At 46.5% G+C, this 25,952-nt stretch overlaps 2 protein-coding genes across 6 annotated transcripts in view; both read left to right on the top strand.

The window, feature by feature from the left end:
• The first annotated feature begins 2,294 nt into the window (after window positions 1-2,294).
• LOC139314548 (ABHD16B-like) lies at window positions 2,295-3,710 on the top strand. Its single transcript, XM_070940224.1, has one exon. It carries the CDS (start codon window positions 2,295-2,297, stop codon window positions 3,708-3,710), a length of 1,416 nt encoding a protein of 471 aa, XP_070796325.1.
• An 8,129-nt stretch (window positions 3,711-11,839) lies between these two features.
• The window catches only part of TPD52L2 (TPD52 like 2), a 45,737-nt gene continuing 31,624 nt past the window's right edge, over window positions 11,840-25,952 (top strand). For 4 of the 5 annotated variants that reach the window (XM_070941825.1, XM_070941821.1, XM_070941822.1 and 1 more), the window contains exons 1-3: window positions 11,840-11,944; window positions 19,163-19,326; window positions 24,918-25,066. In XM_070941825.1, coding sequence (XP_070797926.1) covers window positions 11,926-11,944; window positions 19,163-19,326; window positions 24,918-25,066 — 332 coding nt within the window. In that variant the 5' untranslated portion in view covers window positions 11,840-11,925. The remainder of the gene's footprint in view (window positions 11,945-19,162; window positions 19,327-24,917; window positions 25,067-25,952) is intronic. The other variant, XM_070941823.1, reaches the window with a different exon arrangement.

Genomic DNA, 25,952 nt, shown 5'->3' with positions numbered 1-25,952 from the left:
GGCCCTGGCCCTCTCTCTGCCTCCGACGCAGAGCCCTCATCAGAGCCTTCCCCAGACTCCAGGACTGGCCCATGTTCCTCCCCAACCTCCTCACTGTCTGAATCTGCTGCCAGTTCCACTGGCTGCTAGCGGGTAAAATGAGGACCTGGATTATTGGGGGAAAGATGGTGACTCCGTAAACCGCTTAGAGAAGGATGTAAATTTGGGCTCAGTTGTGGTCATACAACACGTCGAAGATTACCTGCAGTCTGCTTTAATTTGGCAAGATTCTGTCTTTAGGTGAGGAACAATAAAGGAAATTGCTCGGAAGGAATTCTATATGTGTTTTGGTACTTGGAGACTGTTCTGCCCCAGCTACAAATCCCAAAGAACACAGCACAAACAAATTCTGAGTAAAACTTAGTTTACTCAAAAACGCAGTTTTAGCAAATGCCGACTGTTAATAAAGCATTTTTAACAGCCTGCCAGAATTCCATAGATAAGATATTCAGAGTCTTACTGAAGTTGGCAGAAAGCCCAGAAACAAAGTTTGCAGAGACATCCCAATGCGATGGTTAGCGAACTAAAGTTGTTTCCTGCAGCTTGTTACCAGCTGTGTACTTTCTTAAATAGGCTAAGGAAGTGGCCAATTAGCCCCAAGCCTTACTCTCGAGGAGACCTTCTCCTGAGGAGCCACTCCTGCCTTTTGGCAGCTCTGCGCGCCCGTGCATCGAGAAGAGGCTCCTCCTCTTCGTCCTCTTCACTTAAAGGAGCTTCTGGAGGTTCTGAAGGCCCTGGCTGAATCCCTGCCTCTGGCACCACATCTTCTCCAGCCTCCTCACTGTCCGACTCGAGCGCCGGCTGCACAGGCTGCTGGCGCAGCACCACACCAGCTTCCTCGTCGTCGGGATCAGCAACAATCCGCGCAGGCCGCTGACGGGCCACAACAGAGACTGACAGCTGGCAACCTACAATATATATTTCCAAAAAGCAACCCATTTTTTCTCCCCAGGACTCCTTCCATTCCACTTAGTTCTTTTTTAGTTTTTCAAACATTCAACCTCTTTCTTAGAAAGACTTCTGAACTGGTTTTATTGCCAAGAAATTGGGATCGGGGTAAAGCCTGCAAGTAGATCCCCTCTGATCTCTGAGTAGGAAACTGGCACCCCCATCACCAGCCTTCCAGCTCCATTTCTTCAACCCCAGAGATCAATGAGAAGGGTACACCAGGTTGGCATTGGTTTTGCCCCATGCCAACCCTCCAGGAAGGATAACAGAATAGCAGAATAACAGAATTGGAAGCAAACTTGGAGCTCTTCTAGTCCAACTCCTTGTTCAAGCAGGAAGCCCTATACCATTTCAGACAGGGCTTTCCAATCTCTTCTTCAAAACTTCCAGTTGATGGAACATTCACAACTTCTGGAGGCAAGTTGTCCCACTGATTAATTGTTCTAACTTAGTTCTAGGTTGCCTCTCTCCTTGATGGGTTTCCATCCATTGCTTCTTGTCCTGCTTTCTGGTGCTTTGGAGAATAGCTTGACTCCCTCTTCTTTGGGGCAACCCCTCAGATATTGGAACGCTGCTATCATGTCACCCCTAGACCTTCTTTTCATTAAACTAGATCTACCCAATTCCAGCAACTGTTCTCCATATGTTTTAGCCTCCAGTCCCTTAATCTTCTTTATTGCTCTTCTCTGCACTCTTTCCAGAGTCTCAACGTCTTTTTTACATCATGACGACCAAAACTGAATGCAATATTCCAAGTGTGGCCTTATCAAGGCATTATAAAGTGGTATTAACACTTCACGTGATCTTGATTCTATCCTTTTGTTTATGCAGCCCAGAACTGTGTTGGCTTTTTCGGCAGCTGCTGCACACGGCTGGCTCCTATCTAAATGGTTGTCCACTAGGACTCCAAGATCCCTCTCACAGTTACTACTATTGAGACAGGTACGACCTATTCTATAACTGGGGGACATTCTCCTCCACTATCCTCCATGGTGGTCCTTTGGACCTCCTGTCCACAGTAGGGGGACCTTCAGCCCTGCTCAGGCCTTGCCTGATTTGGGAGCTCACAAAGGGGACTGATGTCACCCATTATTACGCCGTTCTTGTGGGAAGGGATACTGAAGCTCCTTGAGACCTGCATGGACATGGGTTCATCATGGCCACAGAGATGTCCTTCTAAAGCCAGCACCATGCAGCGATGAAGGAAGTGGTCCAGCCACGAAGGTCCTACTTCTGAGACATCAGAAATATCCGGGGGGGGGGTCCTTGCCGTGCCCCCTCCGTTGTTTTTTTTTAAATTTTACTTTATGCAGCTCCTAGAGAATAAGCATCGTCTCCCTATGTGTGTCTTCTGTTTTCCCAAAGCTCTAGCCCGGGTTTTTAAGGCCTATTTTACAGCCAGTTATCACTTTGATTTTGCTAACTGGCCAGTGGAATTTCGATGGGACGAAGCAGGAGGCGGCAGCCTTCCGGCGACTCACAGCGACCATGGCAAATCCCGTAGGCGCCCTCCCCTCAAGGCTGTACAAGGAGCTTGTCCCCCAGAACTGGCCTTTGAGGCAGGTCCTTGTGGACATCGGAGTAGCCAATGGAACCTGATCAGCAATCTGAAACAGTTGCCCAGTCGAGTTGCCAGCTACATCATGGCTCACTCCTTAGGCCGGTGGCTGTTGTACCCAGGATCGGTCTTCCTTTTGAACCAAGCCCTGCTCCCGATCTTGGCCAAGGGTCAGACTCGCCTCTTGCAAGAGTATAATGGGAGACGAGCGAAGCTGGTAGCCCGGGACGGGAATAAGATCGACACCATGTTTGTGGACAGGAGAACCAGGTTCAACATCCCCGGAACAGAACGGGGGAACCGCCTCGTGATCTGCTGCGAAGGGAACGTCAGTTTTTATCAGTGGGGCTGCCTGTTCACCCCCTTGAAGACAGGCTACTCGGTGTTGGGATGGAACCACCCTGGCTTCGCCGGAAGCACCGGGCAACCGTACCCGAAGAACGATGCCAACGCCGTGGACGTGGTGATGAGGTACGCTATGCTCCGCCTGGGCTTCCGGGTGGAGGACATTGTGATGTACGGGTGGTCCTTAGGGGGTTATTCGGCCACCTGCGCTGCCATGTCCTACCCAACGCTGGGCGCGTTGGTTCTGGATGCCACCTTTGATGACCTGCTTCCCTTGGCTCTCAACGTCATGCCCAAGAGTTGGAATAAGCTGGTGGTGCGGACGGTGAAGGAACACTTCAACCTCAACGTAGGGGAACTGCTGTGCAAGTACTGTGGCCCCGTCTTGCTCATTCGCAGGACCAAGGATGAGGTCATCAGCACATGCCCGGTGGGCCTGGAGGACCAGATAGCCAACCTCCGATGCAACAGGGCCAACGAGCTCTTGATCCAGTTGCTGCAGCACCGTTACCCGTGTGTCATGTCCCAGGAAGGACTGGAAGCCGTCCACGACTGGCTCAGAGCCTTCAACACCAAGCAGGAAGCAGCCCTTTACCAACGCTACCAAGTGAACGACGATTGGTGCACGAAGGAGCTTCAGAGCTACAAGTCCATCCTGGGGCTGAAGGACCACTTCCCTTGGCAGGTTGGGAAGTACAGCCAGCGCCGGGAAAAGCAACAGTTGGCCGTGTTCTTAGCCAGGAAGCATCTGAAGAACGTGGAGGCCACCCATTGGTCTCTTCTGAAGCCCGACGACTTCCAAATGCCGTGGCGATTGTAGCAGGAAGAGAGGGGGGAGATGGATACGAAAGGGAGAAAAGAGGAAGAGACAGACAGACAGACAAAGAGAAGGCTTGGAGAATCTGTGTGTCTCTGTTGTCTTTGGGTGAGGTGCTCCTTTTCCCAAGTAGGAGTCCTTCAGTGCTGCTGGATCGCCTCCATCATCTATGGCAGGATGAAAGCTATGGGCCACCATATCTTATGGGGCAGCAGGTCCACTGCAGAGAATTAGCGTGGGGGCCCAATAATCCAAATTAAACAAGGGCAGGGTGGGGGGTGGATAATCCCAACAGTCACTCCCAAGCAGGACCCTGAAGATGCCGAAGGCACATAGAGGTACTCCTCAACTTACGGCGGCCATAAAACGGGGCAAAACTCATTTAACAGCTGCCACTTTTAGGCATGGAAATGTTGGGCTCAATTGTGGTCATAAGTCATGGACTACCTGTATCTATTTACATTTTATTGAACACATTTATGTAGCCTGTATGTACATGAAAAGGACGGCACGGTGGCTCAGTGGTTTAAGACGCTGGGCTTCTCAGATGGAAAGCCAGCAGCTCAAGTTCGAGACCCGATCGCCACGAGACGGAGGTGAGCTCCCGTCCTTCCCTCAGCTCCCGCCAACCTAGTCGCTAACCTAGTTGAAAAGCATACAAATGCGAGTAGATAAATAGGTACCACTTCTGTGAGAAGGTAACAACGCACCATGATGTCATGCTGGTCACATGACTGCGGGAATGTCTTCGGAGAGCGCTGGCTCAATGGCTTTGAAACGGAGGTGAGCAGTGCCCCCTATAGTCAGCAATGACTAATGCTGTAATGGTCACAAGGGTCATAACCAAAGAAGCTGACTTCCCACATCCATATATATAAGCCACATACTTTGTGTGTGTGTGTATTCCATGGGGAAAAACAATTAATGCTAGCCAGACTTCGCATCGTACATGAATGGGTCTGGTAGAGCAAGAGCAATCCATCTAATCTTATTGTATGTCACGCTGAGTTCTCCCAGTGTCCCAATATATCGAAGCTTAATAAGACGTGTGTTTAAATAAGACATATGTGTTTCTGGATCGGGACGTTTTGCGCACAGTCACTCACGCCCTCGTCATCGCCTGTCGGGACTATTGTAATGCTCTCTACATGGGGTTCCCCTTGAGGAGCACCCGGAGGCTCCAACTGGTCCAGAATGGGCTGCGCAGGTGATCACGGGAGCAACATGGCGCTCCCATATAACATCTCTCCTGCGCGAGCTGCACTGGCTCCTGGTGGTCTTCCGGGTGCGCTTCAAGGTGTTGGTTACCACCCTTAAAGCGCTCCATGGCTTAGGACCTGGTTACTTACAGGACCGCATTCTGCTACCGTTTTCCTCTCACCGACCGACACGCTCCCACAGAGAGGGACTCCTCAGGGTGCCATCGGCCAAACAATGTCGACTGGCGACCCCCAGGGTGAGAACCTTCTCTGTGGGGGCTCCTGCCCTATGGAATGAATTGCCGCCGGATATACGAAGGATCCCTGACCTCCGCGCTTCCGTCGTGCTCTGAAGACTCTATTATTTCACCAAGCCGGTCTGACGGGATAAATGATTTTAAAGTGGTTTAATATGGTTTTAATTGGAAGTTTTAATTTTGGCCAAAGATTGAATTGTTTTACTATGTTTTTTTTTTAAATTTTGTCTTGTATGTTGTTTTATCATGGCTGTTCACCGCCCTGAGTCCTTCGGGAGAAGGGCGGTATACAAATATAATAAAAACTAAAAAACTAAACTAAACTAATTAAAGGAGAGTCTGCAGGGGGTGTTAAAACATTCAAGATGACTATCACAATTGTGCAATTAAGGCCCTGCGTGGCTGGCTGGGGAATTCTGGGAGTTGAAGTCCACTGGTCTTAAAGTTGCCAAAGTTGGACATTTTTATTCATTTTATTTTATTTTATTTCCAATTTATATACCGCCCTTCTCCCTGAGGACTCAGGGCGGTGTACAGCCAGAATTAAGAACATGAAATACAAATATTAAAAAACAATTAATATATATATAAATTTGGCCCAAAAATTAAAAATCACCAATTCAACCAATTTAAAACTTTTAAAAATTTCTTCTTAAACCAGACATCCCTGGTGTAAAAACAGTACTCTAGTCATCTGCCTTTTTGGAGGTTACGGAGGGCAGTAAACAACCCTTTCCTCAGCCAAACACGAGCTGTTGCACACTGTTGCACGCCTAGGGAACTAGCAAATTCTCAGAGGAGACACATCGCAGGGCCAAACGTAACTCTCCCTCAGGATAATTGTATTTAATTCCTAGAGCAGGGTTCTCCAACCTTGGCAACTGTAAGACTTGTGGACATCAACTCCCGGAATTCCCTAACCAGCAGAGCTATTTTTTGGGGTGGTGGCCCCTCCCCTTCCCTCTAGAATATTATTTAATACGTAAAATAAATAAAATACATTGTCCTGAAGAAGGTACAATTTTAGTCCCCACACTGTGTTGCTTTTCCAAAAAAAGCCTATATATATATATATATGCCACTCTTCTCTGGAGACTCAGGTCGGCTTACAATGCGCTAAGCAATAGCCTTCATCCTTTTGTATATTTATACAAAGTCAGCTTATTGCCCCCACAAACTGGGTCCTCAATTTACCTACCTTAGAAAGGATGGAAGGCTGAGTCAACCTTGAGCCTTGGCGAGATTCGAACCTGCAGTAATTGCAGACAGCTGGTCTTAATAACAGGGTGCTTTAGACCACAGTACTACCAAGGCTCAGGAGAACCTCTAACTAAGATTCGGTGCAGTTCGGAGAACCCCCAAACCCCACTCCTGGCTGGTCCCACCCACCCCTCCTCTTCCCTCCCAGGAGTTCCCACGCGGCCCGTTTTGAATGCAGGTACAGTAAATGCAGGGCGCGCGTGAAGGCTCGGGGAGGGTGAAAAATGGGCCTACCAGAAGTTTGGGAAGGCCGGAAACGGGCCCGCTTTTGGCCTCCAGAGGGCCCTCAGAGCCTGGGAAGGCTGTTTTTTGCCCTCCCGGAGGCTCAAGCAAAGCCTCTAGAGCCCGGGGAGGGCAAAAATGCACCCCCCCATAGTGTAAGAGGCTGACTAGGCCACGCCCACCATGGCCACACCAAAGTAGGAATCATACAGGGTCAGTTACATGAACACTAAAGGACCCTCTCTATTCACATTATTATAAGGGAGAAATGTGCTTGTTTGGAGATTATATTAAAAATCAGCTAAATCCCATTATTGGTAATATATCTTCTGATGAGGCCTAGCTGTTACGGAAGGACAGCCATATGGAAAACATCTGAGGGGCCTCACTGTCAAAGACACAAGGACATGTATGTTACAAAGAGTTACTTATTACCTAAGGACAGCAATAAATCTCCTGTATTAGTAATTACAGAACGAAGGAAGGTTGTCTAGCTAAAGATAATCTTATAAACTAGACAATAATGGTTTAGTAATTAGGAAGGGTCAATTATCATATAACAAGTGTATGTTAACCATATATGGAAAAATGCATGTGCTCACCAAACCCTTTGTCTTGGAAACATATATAAGCAGTTGTATCAGAGCTTTCCGGGGTTCAGAATTTCAGGTACAAATCTGGCTCTGAACCTGCGCAATAAACTGTATCTGGCTGACCCAGGAATGTTTTTCAGTCTTTCATTCCATAACACACCCACCCAGCGACCGGGCAGAGAAGCCCTTGCTAAAATTTTTGAAGCCCACCCCTGAGTGAGGGGTATTTATACCTTCTCTTGGGCTTTGCACTTGAGCTTCCTGTTCCTGTGCAAGAACATGTATTCTATTGGCTGTTGTCAATAGCTGGCTCTATAGGCAAAGTACAAATCCTAGGTGTTTTGTCTGAACGAAGTTTGGTTAAAGTTTCTGAAGGTGATGCAATGAAGGTGCTTGTTGGGTAATTCCTACTGTGGCGGAGAGCTAATCCCAGTTTTGTTCAGATTTTGCTACAGGGAATTTCATAATATCCTGTCCTGAATGGATTTCTGCCTGACGTATTTGCTTTGCCTATGAATAGAGCTATCTAGACACTTGTCTTCCTTTTTCAATCAGCTCTTTATGTGCTGACATCCGCTGAGGGCTATTAAGGAAAGGCGGGGGCTGCTTTCTCCCTCTAAAAAAAAACGTGTTTCTCCATTTCTCACCCAGGGAAATATAATATTCTGCCTTTTTTAATATTTCTCAACATATTTCATTCTTCTAAGAGAGGGGTGGGTGCTAACTTTCTACAGTTGGAAACTGCCCAATCATTGTATGTGAGCTGAGCAGCCATATAATTTTTTAAAATGAATAACTAAGTCCTTCCCCTTCACAAATGTCACTTAAATGCAGCCAGGGGTACTCCTAGCTACCACAATCTCTCACTAAATACTGGTTTATTTGGTTAACTTCCCAGGTCACTGTGAAATATTTGGAACTCTGGAAGCTTTAATGTTGCATTTACAATACAGATGTTCCTTTTTATACTTCCAGGAACGAGGGAGGAAATTTCTGGAGTCGTAATTGAGGTATATCTATATTTGTGAAAGCCAAAAAACTTGTATTAATATAGACATTTGCATGCATAAGTTACAAGCAGCACACATTCTGTTACGTTGCTAAATCTCCACCACCAGAGCTTCGTCTGCTAAAGAGAAATTCCGGGATTTTATTTATTTATTTATTCCCATTAATAAGGCTTACAGGCTGGGGGAAAAAAAAACCTTAAAACTTCAGTGTGCTCCGGAATGGTGATTCTTGGTGCTGTGTATTCCTACCGCCACTAGAGGGCGATACTTTTCAAAAGGCAACCAGACTGTTTTTTCTTTGAAAAAGACGGAGGGGGGGGTGAATCTCGCATTGGGTCAAAGGGGAGCAGTCTAATCCACGTCTCACACTACTTCCGATTCCCAAGCGCAACACTAATATTGATTGATTGATGTCTATGGAGATTCTCAGTCATCCATCATGGTTTGTCCTAAAAGGTGCTTTTTCCAAAGGCATCTGGACTTGGTTGCCTTTTGAAAAAGCACCGTTGGGATGGATGGATTGAATTTATATAGCTGCTCACTTCGTCACATTGGCCCTGGGACGGTTTACAATGATTACAGATTTAACAGAGTTGGAAGGGACCTTGTAGGTCATTAGTCCAGGGGTCCCCCACTTTTTGGACCTCAGGGACCACTAAATTCATAATTTTAAATCCCGTGGACCACTAATATGATCTGCCTAATGACCGGCTGGGTGGGCATGGCAAGGTGGGCATGTGAATGGGTGGGCATGGCCAACACGATGTCACTCATGTCAAGGGGCGCCTTGCCAGCCTCTACTCGCTACTCCTCACCGGCCCGCCTGGGCTCCTTAGGGCCCCAACAGGAAGCAGTTGTTGGAGCTAAGCAGCCACCACGAGAAAGAGTTGGCAAAACAGCTCAGTTCAAATTGGATCTGACTGAGAAGGAGGCTCAGCAGAAGCACCTCACTGAGGACTAGGAGCATAGGCTTTCCAACCAGAGGAAAGGCCTGTGGGAGTGCAAGGCCAGGTACTGGCACCTGGAGGCTCAGCGGGCTGAGATGGTCAGCCAGTTCCAGGCCATGATGCAGTCCCACTGGAACGAGGCCCACCGGCTCTTCGCCACCAGCGGCACTTCCCTCCAGCCTTCGCCCAAAGCCCCCCACCAGGAGGCTGAAGCAGACCCCGAGTCAGAATTTCTGCCCCCCTCCGACCCACACAAAAAGACCCCGAAGGGGGAGACTCTCTGCAGCAACACAAATGTTCATTGCACGTATCCGTCCCAGGGGCTGTAGTTCGAGGATCCCTGATTTAGTGCAATACAAAAAATGCAAATAATTTTTCTGTGGACCAACAAAATTTTCTCGTGGATCACCAGTGGTCCACGGACCACCAGTTGGTGACCGCTGATCTAGTCCAACCCACGCACCCCCACCCAAGCAGGAGACCCTCCACCATTTCTGACAAATCCAATCTCTTCTTGAAAGTCTCAAGTACATTTCCTCCAGGGTGGGGGGAGAAGCAGAGGCGGGTTTCAGCAGGTTCTGACCAGTTCTGGAGAACCGGTAGCGGAAATTTTGAGTAGTTCGGAGAACCGGTAGTAAAAATTCTGACTGGCCCCGCCCCCATCTATTTTCTGCCTCCCGAGTCCCAGCTGATTGGGAGGAAATGGGGATTTTGCAGTAACCTTTCCCTGGAGTGGGGAGGGAATGGAGATTTTACAATATCCTTCCCCTGCCACGCCCACCAAGCCAAGCCACACCCACCAAGCCATACCCACAGAACCGGTAGTAAGAAATTTTGAAACCCACCACTGGGGGAGACCTGCATGGGGGACACACACGAAGATAAAATGCTTGCGATAAAAGCTTTGCCTTTTCTTGCTGGTGCTTTGAAAGAAGCCCTCTTCCTCCAGAAAAGGGCAGGAATAAAACGGCGAAGCCCCATTGACCAGCGAAGCCCATCTTAGCTGAAGGAATAGAGCTGAATGAAAGAATAACTTTATTGCCACTGTGAAATGTACACTAATCGGCATACATTTGTAGGAAGAAATATCCTTCTGGGTTCAGCTCCAAGTGGGGAAAAAGACACTGGAAACATAGAGACTGCTTGGAAAGATGGTTTAATGGTAGACAGGATCACATGGTTTGAGTTCCTGAACAGAAAAAGGGGCGAGATACAGCGAGTCCCCGAGTTTTTATGCTCTCCCTGGCTTTGAACTTCCTGGGGCCCAGAAAGAGTATCCTGATTGGTTGTCAGACTCCCAGGGGGTGGGGGTCTTAGCTAGCCTTGCTGGCTGATGTAATCTTCCCAGGTGCCATATGGTGAGTTTCTGTCCTAGATGGGTCCCATTGTGTTAGTTTCTGTTGCTATTGTGTTGCAGATGGGTCCTATTGTCAAAGATTTGAGTTTCTGCCTCTGGCCCATTAACAAAGGGAGGGGGAGGCAGGAAGGTGGGAGTTGCTTTGTCTTTAAAACATGCTTCTCCGTTTCTCAACCAGGGGAACATAATATTCTGCCTTTTTAATATTTCCTAAAATATTTCATTCTTCCAGGAAAGGGGTGGGTGCTAACTTCCTACACATTAAAATGAAAGTTAAATAAATAAATAAATAATTTTATTTCTCTACCGCCCTTCTCCCGAAGGACTCAGGGCGGTGTACAGCTTATTAAAAACACAAAGACAAACATCAGTTAAAAATAATTAAAATAAAAATTTAAAACACCCAATTTAAAAATCATTACATTGATAGCCCGGCTTGGTGGAACAGCAGGGTCTTGAGGGCACAGCGAAATACACGGAGGTCGGAGAGTTTACGCATTTCCGGGGGCAGTTCATTGCCTACAGCTCTCAAAGGGTCTCCACCTCCAATACACACTACATAACCATGACAGAATAAATAAATAAATAAATACAAAATTATGTATGTATCCACCCACATATATTATATGACACAGGGAAATAAAGTCTGGTTTGGATGTATATCCACGTACATGGCGAGAAAAAAAGGACACGACGATTTCAAAATAAAATCTAAAACAGGGAGTCCTCAACTTCCAACAGTCCATTTAGTGACTGTTCAAAATGACAATGGCATTGAAAAAAGGAGATAGGACTGTTTTTCACACTTGCGACCGTCACAACATCCCCAAGGTCACATGATCAAAATTCAGATGCTTGACAACTGACTTGTATTTATGACGGTCGCAGTTTCCCGGGGGGGGGGAGGTGTTCCATGATCCCCTTTTGCGACCCTTCTGACAAGTCAACGGGGAAGCCAGATTCACTTAACAACCGGTGTTAACCAACTGAACAGCTTGCAGGGATTCATTTAACAGCCGGGGCGAGGAAAGTCGTAAAAACGGGGCAAGCTCACTTCGCAAAAGTTTCCCTTAAAGCAGCATAAATTTCGGGCTCCGTCGTAACCCGAGGACTACCTGCATCGCCTTCCTTCCTGCCCCGCTTCCCACTTCTCAGGAGTCCATCGGGAACCCGAAGTTTGAAACGGCCCCTTTTGTCTCCCTCCTTTACCTCTTGGGGGTGGGGCGGGGCCCGACGCTTCTCGATGACGTCCCTCAGGCCGGAAAAGGGAGCGTCGGCGGCGTGTGACGTCGCGCCGTCAAGCGAGAAGCTGCCTCGGTGGTTGTTTTCCCCCCTCCGCCGTAGCCGCGCAACGGTTCCCGGGCCTGGGCGAGATGGAGAGCGCCAGCCAGGGTAGGGGACGCCCGGAGGAACCGGGAAGGGCCGTTCCGGGGCTGGGGGGGGGTCTTCGCGGCTTCAGCCTTTCTGGGGGGGCGGGGGGGGGCGCCTCTCGCCTGACTGGCCGCCCCTGCAAGCAGAAATCTAGCAGGGTGGGCGGGGCTTCCAGGGGAGGGGAGGGGAGGGGGGGTTTCCTCCGTGTTTGTTTGCGGGGGGGGGGTCCAGCATCTCAGAGGGGAAGGTCAGACACCCCTCCCCCCCCAGGGGAAGAACGGTGGGAATTGGGGTCAGGGGGCTCCTGGGGTGGAGATGAGACCCTGCAGGGAAAGTGTCTGTGTGTGGGGGGTGGGTGGGTGGGAAGGGGTCTTTAGTATGTTATTTTATTTTATTATTTTATTATTATTATTGATTATTTTACTTTTTTATTCTTTTACTTTATTACTTTAAATTATTAAGTTAAATTATTTTACTTTACTTTTTATTCATTTTTTATTTTACGTTTCTTGTGCTGATTTATTCTTTATTCTTTTACTTATTTTATTATTTCATTATTTTACCTTATTGTTTTTTAGTTTACCTTTCTTTTATCGATTTATTCTTTATTCCTTTACTTATTTTATTATTTCATTATTTTACCTTATTATTTTTTAGTTTACCTTTCTTTTCTCGATTTATTCTTTATTCCTTTACTTATTTTATTATTTCATTATTTTACCTTATTATTTTTTAGTTTACCTTTCTTTTATCGATTTATTCTTTATTCCTTTACTTATTTTATTATTTCATTATTTTACCTTATTATTTTTTTATTTTACCTTTCTTTTATCGATTTATTCTTTATTCCTTTACTTATTTTATTGTTTCATTATTTTACCTTATTATTTTTTAGTTTACCTTTCTTTTATCGATTTATTCTTTATTCCTTTACTTATTTTATTATTTCATTATTTTACCTTATTATTTTTTAGTTTACCTTTCTTTTATCGATTTATTCTTTATTCCTTTACTTATTTTATTGTTTCATTATTTTACTTTATTATTTTTATTTTACTTTTCATTTATCGATTTATTCTTTATTCCTTTACTTATTTTATTGTTTCATTATTTTACTTTTATTTTTTATTTGTTTATTTTTATTAATTAAATTTGTATACCGCCCTTCTCCTTTCGGACTCAGGGCGGTGAACAGCCAAAATAAAAACATTTGTACACAAAAGTTAAGATAATTATTAAAACTAATTAAATGAAATTTGGCCCATAATTTAAAACGTATCAGTTAAAATCAATATCGAACGTTAAAACCAACATGGAATCAGGCCAGCCTTGCTAGCTGAAAAAAGTAGGTTTTTAGGGCCCGACGAAAAGTTATTATTTTTATTTTTATTTTATTTTACTTTTCCTTTATCGATTTATTCTTTATTCTTTTACTTATTTTATTATTTCATTATTTTACTTTATTATTATCGATTTTTTTTAAAAAAATTGATTTATATGCCGCCCTTTTCTGGAGACTCAGGGCAGCTTCCAATGCGTTAAGCAATAGCTTTCATACTATTGTATATTTTATACAAAGTCAGCTTATTGCCCCCACAATCTGGGTCCTCAATTTACCTACCTTAGAAAGGATGGAAGGCTGAGTCAACCTTGGGCCTGGTGAGATTTGAACCTGCAGTAATTGCAGACAGCTGGTGTTAATCACAATGCTATCAGTCTGCTGAGCCACCAGGCCCTTAATAAAGATTTATTCTTTATTCTTTTACTTATTTTATTATTTTGCTTTATTATTTTTCTTTTACTTTTCTTTTACTGATTTATTTTATTCTTTTACTTTTATTATTTCATTATTTTATTTGTTATTATTTTTTATTTTACTTTTATTGATATATTTTATTTTACTTTTATTATTTCATTATTTCATTATTTTTTATTTTACTTTTATTGATTTATTTTAATCTTTATTCTTTTACTTTTTTATTTTATTTTTTCATTTCATTATTATTATTATTATTTTAAAGTTTTATTTTCTTTTAATGCAAACGTTTCACCTTTCATTAAACAGTCTGTCGTCTAGGTACAAATTTTTTGTGTCATAACAGTTAAAACTTAATATTCATTATAGCTATTTTTATATTAATACAAATACTTATTATTATTTTTGTTATTTATTTTTTATTATTTACTTATTATTTTATTTTACATTTTATATTACTTGTATTGATTTATTTTTTAATTGTCTTTATTCTTTTACTTCTATTGATTTATTTTTTATTTTTTTTATTTTTTAACTTTTATTAAATTTATTTTATTCTTTTACTTTTATTTTATCATTTTGCTTTCTTTGGGGACGGTCCTTCCCGCAGTCCCTTCCCCCCTGGGGGGGATTGTGGGAAGTGAATCCCAGAACTGGAGCCTCAGCTGTTGCAAGGAGAAGTGGAATAGGGGGTCCCCAGAGTTTATTTGACCCCCCCTACCCCCCCCCCCCCCCGCCTTCAAAGCCTGGGTGTGGGGCACTGGAGAAGCTTCGGGATGGAAGCCTATAGACCTGGAGGAGGCCTTTGGATTAGGAGCAGCTGGTTGGACGAGTTTGTCCAGGCCAGGCTGTCCTTAGAAGTGGGAGGGAGGGAAGGGTACAAGGGGAGTTTGAACTCAGGGTTTACTAAGGGTTAGGAAGGCCTGCCTGGAAGGTGGGGGAAGCTGGGTCTGGTTTGGGGCTGTGGGAGATTGCAATTTTGGGAGAGGGGTCAGCTTTTGCAGCTTGGAGGGTCTGTTCCCCCTCCCTCCTCCCCAATTATTTGCCAGATTAAGTTTGATGATTTAGAGCTGCCTTTGTTCAAAGTTTTTTTCAAGTTGAAGATGGGTGGACTTCAACTCCCAGAATTGCCCAAAACCAGCCATTCAGGCTGGAGAATTCTGGGAATTGAAGTCCACACATCTTAAGAAGTTGAGAAACACTGTTTTAAGGCACAATCTAATTGTGTTTGGACCGCTCCAGCTTCTTCACATCCAGTGTAAAACAGATTAAATTACCCCAAACTGGGTAAAAGTGTTTATTTTGTCCATCCCATCCCAATAGGAATATTTACGCTGCTTTAAATCAATGCTTCTTAACATTTTTTTTTTTTAAAAAAGAAGAAAAGGGCACAGCCAAAAACTGATGCTACATCCTCTTTCAATTTGTCAATGGATTCTGCAAGTGATTTATGTGACACCTGATTCAGACCTCGGTCCTTTTGACCAATCCTATCTGGCTTTGGCCAAATTTCGAAGGAACCGTGGGGTACATCTTGCAACCCAGTTCGACTGCGCGGTCAATATCTCTTCCCCCAATATAGACCAACGGGGGAAAGGTCTCCTGGTGGTCCCTGAATTCCTCCCTTACTTTGTTTCTTTAAAAGTTATTTTTAATCAAAAAGAACAAGAACAGGGAAAGCAGCGTGCTAAAACCCAAGCACTCCTTCTCTTATTGAAAAAAGAAAAAAAGGAAAAATAGTGGGTAATCTAGAGCTGTGTTTTTTTCAACCTTAAGCCACTTTAAAATGGATGGACTTCGAATCCCAGAATCCCCAAGCCAGCAGGCTTCAGACAAGCAAAAACATTTTTTTAAAAAAATTTGATTTATATGCCGCCCTTCTCCGGAGACGCAGGGCAGCTTACAATGCGCTAAGCAATAGCCTTCATCCTTTTGTATATTTTTTATACAAAGTCAGCTTATTGCCCCCACAAACTGGGTCCTCATTTCACCTACCTTAGAAAGGATGGAAGGCTGAGTCAACCTTGAGCCTTGGCGAGATTCGAACCAGCAGTAAATTGCAGGCAGCTGTGTTAATAACAGGGTGCGTAGACCACTGTACTATCAAGGCTCTTGAGGTGGAGGTGTGGGGAACCAGATTCCTTAAAGGCTGCATGATTCGCTTAACAGCTGCAGAGATTCATGTAAGGACAAAGCAAAAACGGTTGTAAGATGAGGCGCTTCCTTAAGAATTGCCTTGCTTAGCAAGCACAAATTTTGGGCTCATTTCTGGTCATATGTTGAGGACTATCTGTGACCCCCTTGAAGTATCCTAGGGAACTGCTGAGTTAAATCACAGAATGCGAAATTGCCAGACCTCTCTGTTCCACACAAGTGTTGAGTTGTTTTCTAAGGCCGCCTAAAGTTGTCTCTTTTCTCCTGTTACAGTTGCAGCTGTGTTTTTAGAGGGTGTGGGTGTCTCTTGTGTTCTTGTGTATTTTGAATGTGCAGCTGTTCCCTGCCCACCTCTCTACGAAGAGTCTGCGTACAGTATTAAGGAGATAGTAACTGTCTCGGACCCCAAAAGTTTAGAAAAATCTCTTTATTTGATACCTGATACCAGTTAAGACCATTGTTGCTCAACCTTGGCACCTTTTATGGTGTGTGGACTTCAACTCCCAGAATCCCCAGCCAGCCCTGACCCCCCCAAGGCAAATATGAACCAGTTGCCAGGTGTCCAGATTTTAATCACATGACCTTGGGGAGGCTCATAAGTGTGGACAACGGGCATAAGGCACATTTTTCAGTGCCGTAATTTTGAACGGTCACTGAAGGAACGGTTGTAAATCGAGGACTGCCTGTACCCTGTTGTACCTTCCTTCATGCCCACGTGTAAGCATGAATTATGATTCATGGAAAGGCAAACGCCTAGCAGGCAGATATAGCTTGGTGCCACTTACTATGTCTCCCAATAGAAAAAAAAATTGTAAGATGGGCAGCCAATACATTTTACAAATGCATAAATACCGTATTTTCTGGCGTATAAGACCACTTTTTAACACATGAAAATCTTCTCAAAAGTTGGGGGTCATCTTATACGCTGGGGGTCGTTCTCCTGTAACCAGGCAGACCAGCCCGAAAGGCTCTGACGAGCCTTAAATGGCTCTGACGATCCCAGCTTTCTTTTTTAGACCTAGCCATTTAAAGTTTAGGAAGTTTTAAATTTAGTTTTCATATAAAAATAAAAATAAAATAAAATAATATTTGTGCAGCTTTCTGAGATTTAGTGTGTTTCTGTAGTGTTTCACTCTAACTACACAAACACAAAAAATCTCACAAAGCTGTATGTGGAATTTTGTGTGTGTAAAGTGTGAAAGTTGGTTTTTGGGGCTTTTTGTGGCTGTGTGAGGTTCTGCTTGTTGCAGGGGCCATTTTGGGTCTAGCACAGCTGCTTTTACCTTGTGGGTGAGCCAGTTGATGTTTTTTAATTTTTATTTGGTGTGCGTTGGAAGAGGGGTAGTCTTATACGGCGAGTATAGCCCAAACCCTATATTTTAACAGGAAAGGTTGCGGGGTCGTCTTATACGCCCAGTCTTATACGCCGGAAAATACGGTATTTTTTTTGTGCCTCAGGGTTGAACTGTGAGGTCTTTGGTGTTCCCTGAGTTGGTTGTTTCCTCGCAAACCAGTTTCATTGCTCAATTAGGTACCCGATTCCTGCAGCAAACAATACTCCAATTAAGGACCTGTAGTACTAGCTCAAGATAAGCAATCAAAGAATAAACAGCCTAATCAAGGAACCACTAAGAACATTCCCATCAAAACCGGCAGGGCAAAGAGCTTGTATAGGAATGAGAGCGAAACCCCACTCCCTTCTAGCACTGATGATGTTACCTAGTTTGGTAATGAAAAGTCTGCAAGAAAACAAGCTCAAGAGAGCACCAAGGACCCCATTTACTACGTCTTCCTGACTGGCACACAACCTGGCAACGTGTGTTTGTCTATTAAAAAATGCCTGTGGGTCCAGGCTGTGCTGTAGCCCGCAGAATAAATCAACGTCCCCAGTCTCCGCTAAATGTCTCATCCCCCATGTTGAATAACAAGAGGTGGAAGGGACCTTGGAGGTCTTCTAGTCCAACCTTCCCTGCTCAAGCAGGAGATCCTATACCCGTGATGGCGAACCTATGGCACACGTGCCACAGGTGGCACACGGAGCCATATTAGTGGGCACGCCAGCTCAGCTTTGGGGTGCATGCGTGTGCCGGCCAGCTGATTTTCGGGCCTTCTGGGCCCACCAGAAGTAGGGAAACAGGCTGTTTCCTGCCTCTGGAGGGCCTGGGGGCGGAGTAGGGAAGGCCCGTTTTTCTTTCTTACCTGGCTCCAGATCCTCTCTGTGTATCTGGGAAGGGCGAAAACAGCCTTTCCCACTCCCTTGGAGGGCCTACGGAGCCTGAAAGGGCCCATTTCCCAACTCCCGGTGGGACAGGAAGTGACATTTTTTGCTGTCCCCAGCCTCCAGAACCTCTCTAGGAGTCTCTAGGAGCCTCTCTAGGAGTCTCTGGAGGCTGGGGACAGGAAAAAATGTCACTTCCTGTCCCACCGGGAGTTGGGAAATGGGCCCTTTCAACCTCTGTAGGGTCTCCAAGGGAGTGGGACAGGCTGTTTTCGCCTTTCCCAGATGCATAGAGAGGATCTGGAACCAGGTAAGAAAGAAAAACGGGCCTACCAGGCCATCATGTGCCAGAAGTGGGGTGGGGTTGCGTGCGCATGCGCTTGGGCACGTGCGCGCGTGACCCTCCCCCGCCCCCCCCCTCTCCTGGCATGCAATGGCAAAAAGGTTAGCCATCACTGTCCTATACCATTTCAGACAAATGGTTATCCAGTCTCTTCTTGAAAATCTCCAGGGATGGAGCAATCGCAGCTTCTGGAGGCAAATCATTCCATTGATTAACTGTTCTCACTGTTAGGAAATTTTTCCTTAGTTCTAGGTTGCTTCTCTCCTTGATGAGTTTCCATCCGTTGCTTCTCGTGCTTTGGAAAATAGATTGACCCCCTCTTCTTTGTGAGAGCCCCTCAAATATTGGAAGGCTGCTATCGTGTCACCCCTAGTCCTTCTGTTCCTTAAACTAGACACGCGCAGTTCCTGCAACCGTTCTTTATAATGTTTTATCCTCCAGTTCCCTAATCGTCTTCGTTGCTCTTCCCTGCACTCTTTCCAGACGTCTCAACGTCTTTTTTATATTGTGACCAAAGCCAGATGCAATATTGAAACTGTGGCCTTGAAAGCAGATATCACAGCTTTACTGTTGAAGTGGGTGTATGGGGTGTGTGACTTGTGGGTTTGCGAGTCTCGAAGCGCAGATGCCCTGCCACTAACCCGCTGGACCAGTCTTTCCTTTGACTTCTTCTCTCCCTCTTTTCTGTATGGCCAGCCTCTGCTTGACTAACCCGCTTGCCTTTTCTCTGCCTGTCCTTTCCCTCCCTTTGCTTCTTGTCCATGACAGATATCAACCTTAACTCTCCCAACAAAGGTCTCCTGTCCGATTCCATGACCGATGTGCCCGTGGACAACCCCAGCGCCTCTGCCATGGCTGCCCCGTCAAGGACCTTACCCTACAACGGTCTCACCGAAGCCGAGGAAGAAGAACTCAGGGCTGAGCTGACCAAGGTAAAAGTCGCCTTCTATCCGCTCTTCGATGCTTACTCAGTTTCCACAATCTTGTTCGATGTGGGTTGATCCAGTTTGGTCTAGTGGTTAAGGGACCAGGCTAGAAACCGGGAAACAGGGAGTTCTAGTCCTGCCTTAGAGTTGAAAGCCAGCTAAATGGGCCAATCACCATGATAAGATCTAGTCTTGGCTTAAGCATGAAAGCTGGCTGGGTGACTTTGGACCAATCATCAGGAGCTTCTGAGTTCTAGTCCTGGATTAGGCATGAAATCTGGTGGGTGACTTTGGGCCAATCACCAGGAGACGTGAGTTCTAGCGCTGGATTAGGCACGAAAGCCGGCTGGGTGACTTTGGGCCAGTCACCAGGAGACGTGAGTTCTAGTCCTGGATTAGGCATGAAAGCTAGTGGATGGCTTTGGGCCAACCACCAGGAGACGTGAGTTCTAGTCCTGGATTAGGCATGAAAGCTGGTGGGTGACTTTGGGCCAGTCACCAGGAGACGTGAGTTCTAGTCCTGGATTAGGCATGAAAGCCGGCTGGGTGACTTTGGGCCAGTCACCAGGAGACGTGAGTTCTAGTCCTGGATTAGGCATGAAAGCCGGCTGGGTGACTTTGGGCCAGTCACCAGGAGACGTGAGTTCTAGTCCTGGATTAGGCATGAAAGCTAGTGGATGGCTTTGGGCCAACCACCAGGAGACGTGAGTTCTAGTCCTGGATTAGGCATGAAAGCTGGTGGGTGACTTTGGGCCAGTCACCAGGAGACGTGAGTTCTAGTCCTGGATTAGGCATGAAAGCCGGCTGGGTGACTTTGGGCCAGTCACCAGGAGACGTGAGTTCTAGTCCTGGATTAGGCATGAAAGCCGGTGGATGACTTTGGGCCAATCACCAGGAAACGTGAGTTCTAGTCCTGGATTAGGCATGAAATCTAGCTCGGTGACCTTGGGCCAGTCATTCCCTCTCAACCCAACTCACCTCACAGGATTGTTGTGGGGAAAACCGGAGGAAGAAAGAGTGTTATGTATGTTTGCCAGGCTTTAATTATTTGTAAGAGCAATAAAGGAGAGATAAAAATCTAATCAATAAACTAAACATTTAGGCTTTATGTTTTCTACTTTCCCCAGCCCCTAAACAATTAATTTTTTTATTCAAGCACTTGCATGAGCCACTTCATAATTTTTAGAATACTCTCTGGCTTCGTTGATAATGTTCCTGCAGCCATTATTAGATAAAATAGACCAGTATTTCTCAAGTTTGCCAGCATTTGGATGTGTGGACTTCAACTCCCAGAATTCTCCAGGCAAAAGGTAAACACTGGGACATTGAGGGATCTGGAGCGCTAAGGCTGTTAGGACCGAGCTGTCAATCATCTTCCCTGCCTCATCTGTTTTACAGCATGATAGGAAACTGCTATGCTGCAAACCACCAATATGCAGCAACATTTTTATTTGCAAGATTTGCTTAGGTCAGTGATGGCTAACCTTTTTGCCATTGAGTGCCAGGAGACGGGGGGGTGGGGGAGGGTCACGCGCGCACGTGCCCACACGCATGCGTGCGCAACCCCCTCGCCCCCCCTCTGCTCCTGGCACATGATGGCCTGGTAGGCCCGTTTTTCTTTTTTACCTGGTTCCAGATCCTCTCTGTGTATCTGAGAAGGGCGAAAACAGCCTTTCCCACTCCCTTGGAGGCCCTACGGAGGCTGAAAGGGCCCATTTCCCAACTCTCGGTGGGACAGGAAGTGACATTTTTTGCTGTCCCCAGCCTCCAGAACCTATCTAGGAGTCTCTAGGAGCCTCTCTAGGAGTCTCTAGGAGCGTCTCTAGGAGTCTCTGGAGGCTGGGGATAGGAAAAAACGTCACTTCCTGTCCCACCGGGAGTCGGGAAATGGGCCCTTTCAGCCTCCGTAGGGCCTCCAAGGGAGTGGGAAAGGCTGTTTTCGCTGTTCCCAGATACACAGAGAGGATCTGGAGCCAGGTAAGAAAGAGAAACGGGCCTTCCCCACCCCGCCCCCAGGCCCTCCAGAGGCAGGAAACAGCCTGTTTCCCTACTTCTGGTGGGCCCAGAAGGCCCGAAAATCAGCTGGCCGGCGCGTGCATGCGCCTCAGAGCTGAGCTGGCCTGCCCACTAATATGGCTCCGTGTGCCACCTGTGGCACGTGTGCCATAGGTTCGCCATCACGGGCTTAGGTTATCTAAAGATTTCCCAAGAGCAGCATGGTGGCTTAGAAGTGAAGACGCCCGCCTCCCACTCAGAAGGTTGAGAGTTCAATTCTAGGCTGCGACAGTCATTTCTCTGTCAGGGTGCAAAAGGAAAATATTTGCTGTGAACTCCACGTAGGCGTCAGGAAGGGCAGTCAACGCTCAACTCCACTTAATTGCCCTGACCCCACCCTGAAGCAAAGGATTACAGGGTTATAAAAAGAATTAAAAAACAAAAAGATTTCCCAAGTAGGAAATACGGAGGAGGAATTTACTTTTTATTCAATAAGCGTTTTGTGAATGGCTACATCCTTGATTGAAGGAAGGGACATGGTGGCTCAGTGGCTAAGACGCTGAGCTTGTCGATTGAAAGGTCGGCAGTTCAGCGGTTCGAATCTCGAGTGCTGCTTAACGGGGTGAGCTCCCGTTACTGGTCCCAGCTTCTGCCAACCTAGCAGTTCGAAAGCACATAAAAAAATGCAAGTAGAAAAATAGGGACCACCTTTGGTGGGAAGGGAACAGCATTCCGTGAGCCTTTGGCGTTTAATCATGCCAGCCACATAACCACGGAGACGTCTTCGGACAGCGCTGGCTCTTTGGCTTTGAAATGGAGATGAGCACCGCCCCCTAGAGTCGGGAACGACTAGCACATATGTGCGAATGGAACTTTTACCTTTACCTTTACATCCTTCATTGTAGGTATATAGGTAAAGTATTTTCCATGGTAGCCTGTTTGTGAATGATCTTAAATGTTCAAAACACACCTTAAAATGTTTACTGCAGTGTTCTCAACCTTGCTAACTTTTAAGATGGGTGGACTTCAACTCCCAGAATTCCCTGGCTGGCCGGGGAATTATGGGAGTTGAACTCCACCCATATTAAAATGGACAAGGTTGAGAAACCCTGTCTTAACACATTTGTTGCATTCATGCAACGTGCCTAACTTCCTGAACAGGTGTGAATTGTGCCTCAGGTAACTAATTAACCCAAAGAGCTAAATTTGCATTTCAGGTAAACTCTCTTAAAATGACTTTTTAAGTTTAATGCTGATCAAGCCCAGGAAGTCCCAGGAATGCAGTTGGTGAATCGATCTGACCTGTTTAAGCATGTTGTGCGATCCTGCAGCTGAAATATCTTTGGTGTCCTAAATATGCCTATAAAGTTGCCTATTAAGGTGACTCTTTTCTTGAAGAAAATATGGAATTTATTCCTTATCATCTATGCTGAGGCAGGAAACATGACTAGATGAGCACATTCTACTGCAATGCTGGCAAACCTTTTCGGCTCCGAGTGCCGAAACGGGAACACGCGCACACGGGGGAGCACCGGGAAACTTCTGGTTTCTGGTGTGCGCATGTGCACCGGTCACCTGGTCTTCTGGCACGAATGCGCGTGTGAAGACCAGCTGACGTGCTCATGCGCGCACCGGAAACAGGAAGCTCAGCTTCCCAGCGTGCGCATGTGCGCCAGGGAGCTGCTCTTCTGGTTTCTAGCGCTCCCCCACGCGTGAAGACCAGCTGGCCGGCGCGCATATGCACCCTGGGACCTGGAAGAGCAACGGGCAACGACTGGCGTGCCCAGAGAGATGACTCTGCATGCCACTTCTGGCACGTGTGCCATAGGTTCGCCATCCCAGTTCTACTGTATTGTACAGTAGAACCTTCATTTAGTGACCGTTCTAATTTAAAACAACATTTTAAAAAAGATGACTCACGACAGTTTTTCACATGACCCTTGCACAATTCCTGTAAGTCATATGATCAAAATTCGGGCACGTGACAACTGGCTCTATCCCAGGGTCATGTGATCACCATGTGTGACTCTCCCAATGAAATTCCGAAAAGCAGATTCACTTAACAACTGAATGATTCCCCGAACCGCTGCAATGATTCGCTTAACGACCGAGGCAAAAAAAAAAAAAGGTCACGAAATAGGGCAAAACTTAACGACTGTCTTTGCTTAGCAACGGAAATTTGGGGCTCCGTTGTCGTAAGTCGAGGACTACCTGTACGCGTGAGTGTGAAGGTACAGACTTCCCGCCACCCCTTTTAACTGCTTGATCCGTCAGAGTTGGCCCTTTTTAAGTTTCTTCCTCTGATCGTTAAGTGACTGTGGGCTCCTGCCTCTCTTATCTGATCCATTCCTGAAGACAGCCTGTCTTCCCTTGAGAGTAGAGTAGAACAGAACAGAACAGAACAGAACAGAACATGGAAGGAACCTTGGAGGTCTTCTAGTCCAACCCCCTGCTCAAGCTAGAGACCCTATGCCAGTGATGGGTAACTTTTTCCGGACCGAGTGCCCAAAGCACCCCGTGCATGCACGGCAGAGACCCAAAGACCAGCTGGCTGGCAGGAGGCATGTGCGCATGCGCAGGAGAGGTGAACCGTGGCGACGGCTTGCTTGCCATCACAGAGGGCCATAGGTTCGCCATCACGGCCCTCTACCATTTCAGACAAATGGCAGTCCAGTCTCTAGTAGTCAGATTAACGGATTTGGAAGGGACCTTGTAGGTCATCTAGTCCAACCCCCCGCCCAAACAGGAGACCCTACACCCGTGATGGCGAACCTATGGCACTCGTGCCACAGGTGGCACGCGGAGTCATGTTGCCTGGCACGCCAGCTCAGCTCTGTCAGCTGATTTTCGGCCCTTTTGGGCCCACCAGAAGAGGGCCTGGGAGGGGGGGAAGGCCCGTTTTTCTTTCTCCCTGGCTCCAGATCCTCTCTATGCATCTGGGGAGTGTGAAAACAGCCTTCCCCACCCCCTCGGAGGCCCGAAACGGCCCGTTTCTCAACTTCCGGCCTCCGAGGGGGTGGGGAAGGCTGTTTTCGCCCTCCCCAGATGCATAGAAAGGATCTGGAGTCAGGTGAGAAAGAAAAATGGGTGTGCCGGGAGTGGGGGGGGGGAAGGGGGGGTCGCACTTGCATGTGCATGGTGGGGCACATAGAATTATGGGTGTGGGCACACGCATGGGCAAACCTACCCCACCCCACCCCTTCCTGGCACGCGATGGCAAAAAGGTTAGCCATCACTGCCCTACACCATCCCCGAAAATGGCAGTCCAGTCTCTTCTTGAAAGTCTCCAGTGATGACGCTCCCACAACTTCCGAAGGCAACTTCTGTTCCATTAGTTGATTGTTCTCACCGTCAGAAAATTTCTCCTTATTTCCAGGTTGAATCTCTCCTTGGTCAGTTTCCATCCATTGTTCCTTGTGTGCTTTGGAGAATAGCTTGAGCCCCTCCTCTCTGTGGCAGCCCCTCAAATATTGGAAGGCTGCTATCTTGTCTCCCCTGGTCCTTCTCTTCACCAGACTAAACATACCCAGTTCCTGTCCCATTTCATTTGTCTTCTACTCGTTCTTGCCTAATTGGGACTTTTTTTTTGCCCAAATACGTAGGTGGAAGATGAGATTGGCACCTTGCGCCAGGTGCTGGCGGCCAAGGAGAGACACTGCGGAGAGCTGAAAAGGAAGCTGGGCCTGACCCCCTTGGATGACCTGAAGCAAAACCTGTCCAAGAGTTGGCACGATGTCCAGGTTTCTAACGCGTAGGTGTTTCCTTCTTTGTGACCTTGTATGTCGTCGCACACAGTTAGGAGATAAAACACTGAGGGCGTATAACCTTGCAGCTCCGCAGAAAAAGGAGAAGGCACAGGTAGTCCTCGACTTAACGACCAGCCTGCTTAGCAAGCATCCAACGTTGCAACAGGCCTACCTTGAGGCTAGAGGTGGTCTTGGAGTTATGACCACAACGATGCCCAAAATTGGTGGCCAAGCGAAACAATTTGTTAAGTGAGTTTTGCCCGCTTTTAACAACCTTTGCCGCCACGGTTGTTAAGCGGATCGCCGCATTTGTTAAACTATTCACGTGGTTGGTAAGTGAATCCGGCTTTCCCGTGGATTTTGCTTGCAAGAGGGGATCGCGTGACCCCGGGACACGGTGACCGTCATAAATATGAAACAGCGTCCGAATTCTGATTGTGAGACCGTGGGGATGCTGCAACGGTCATAAGTCCGTAGCAGGGACTTAAAAAAGTCCCTGCAATGAAAATGACCCGAATGACAATGACCCGAAAAAGGAGTCATAAGTCACTTTTTTCAATGCCATTGTAACTTTGGATGGTCACTAAACAAACTGTTGTAAGTCAAGGACTACATGTATTTTAACAACTGAGATTTGAAGTTACAGCAGTTGGAAACACACATACACACACACACACAGAGACTGGCATTCACGTGACCAAACTTCAGGCACTCAGCAACTAGGCCACGCTTGCGCCCGTTAGCAGCATCCCGCAGTCGCATGATCTCATTTTATGACGGTTTCACCGAACATTGGCATTTATTTCCCATTTCAGGGAAATGAACTTTGGTTCCCGTAACAACCTCAGCATTGATTTAACTACCCCCCCCCAAAAAAAGGTTTTAATATTG

Source organism: Pituophis catenifer, unplaced genomic scaffold, assembly GCF_029215685.1.
Source record: "Pituophis catenifer annectens isolate HBS135680 unplaced genomic scaffold, rPitCat1.0.hap2 SCAF_3, whole genome shotgun sequence".
Classification (NCBI taxonomy): domain Eukaryota; kingdom Metazoa; phylum Chordata; class Lepidosauria; order Squamata; family Colubridae; genus Pituophis; species Pituophis catenifer.
Note: the sequence above shows the minus strand (reverse complement) of the source record. Positions and strands in the feature narration are given on the sequence as shown.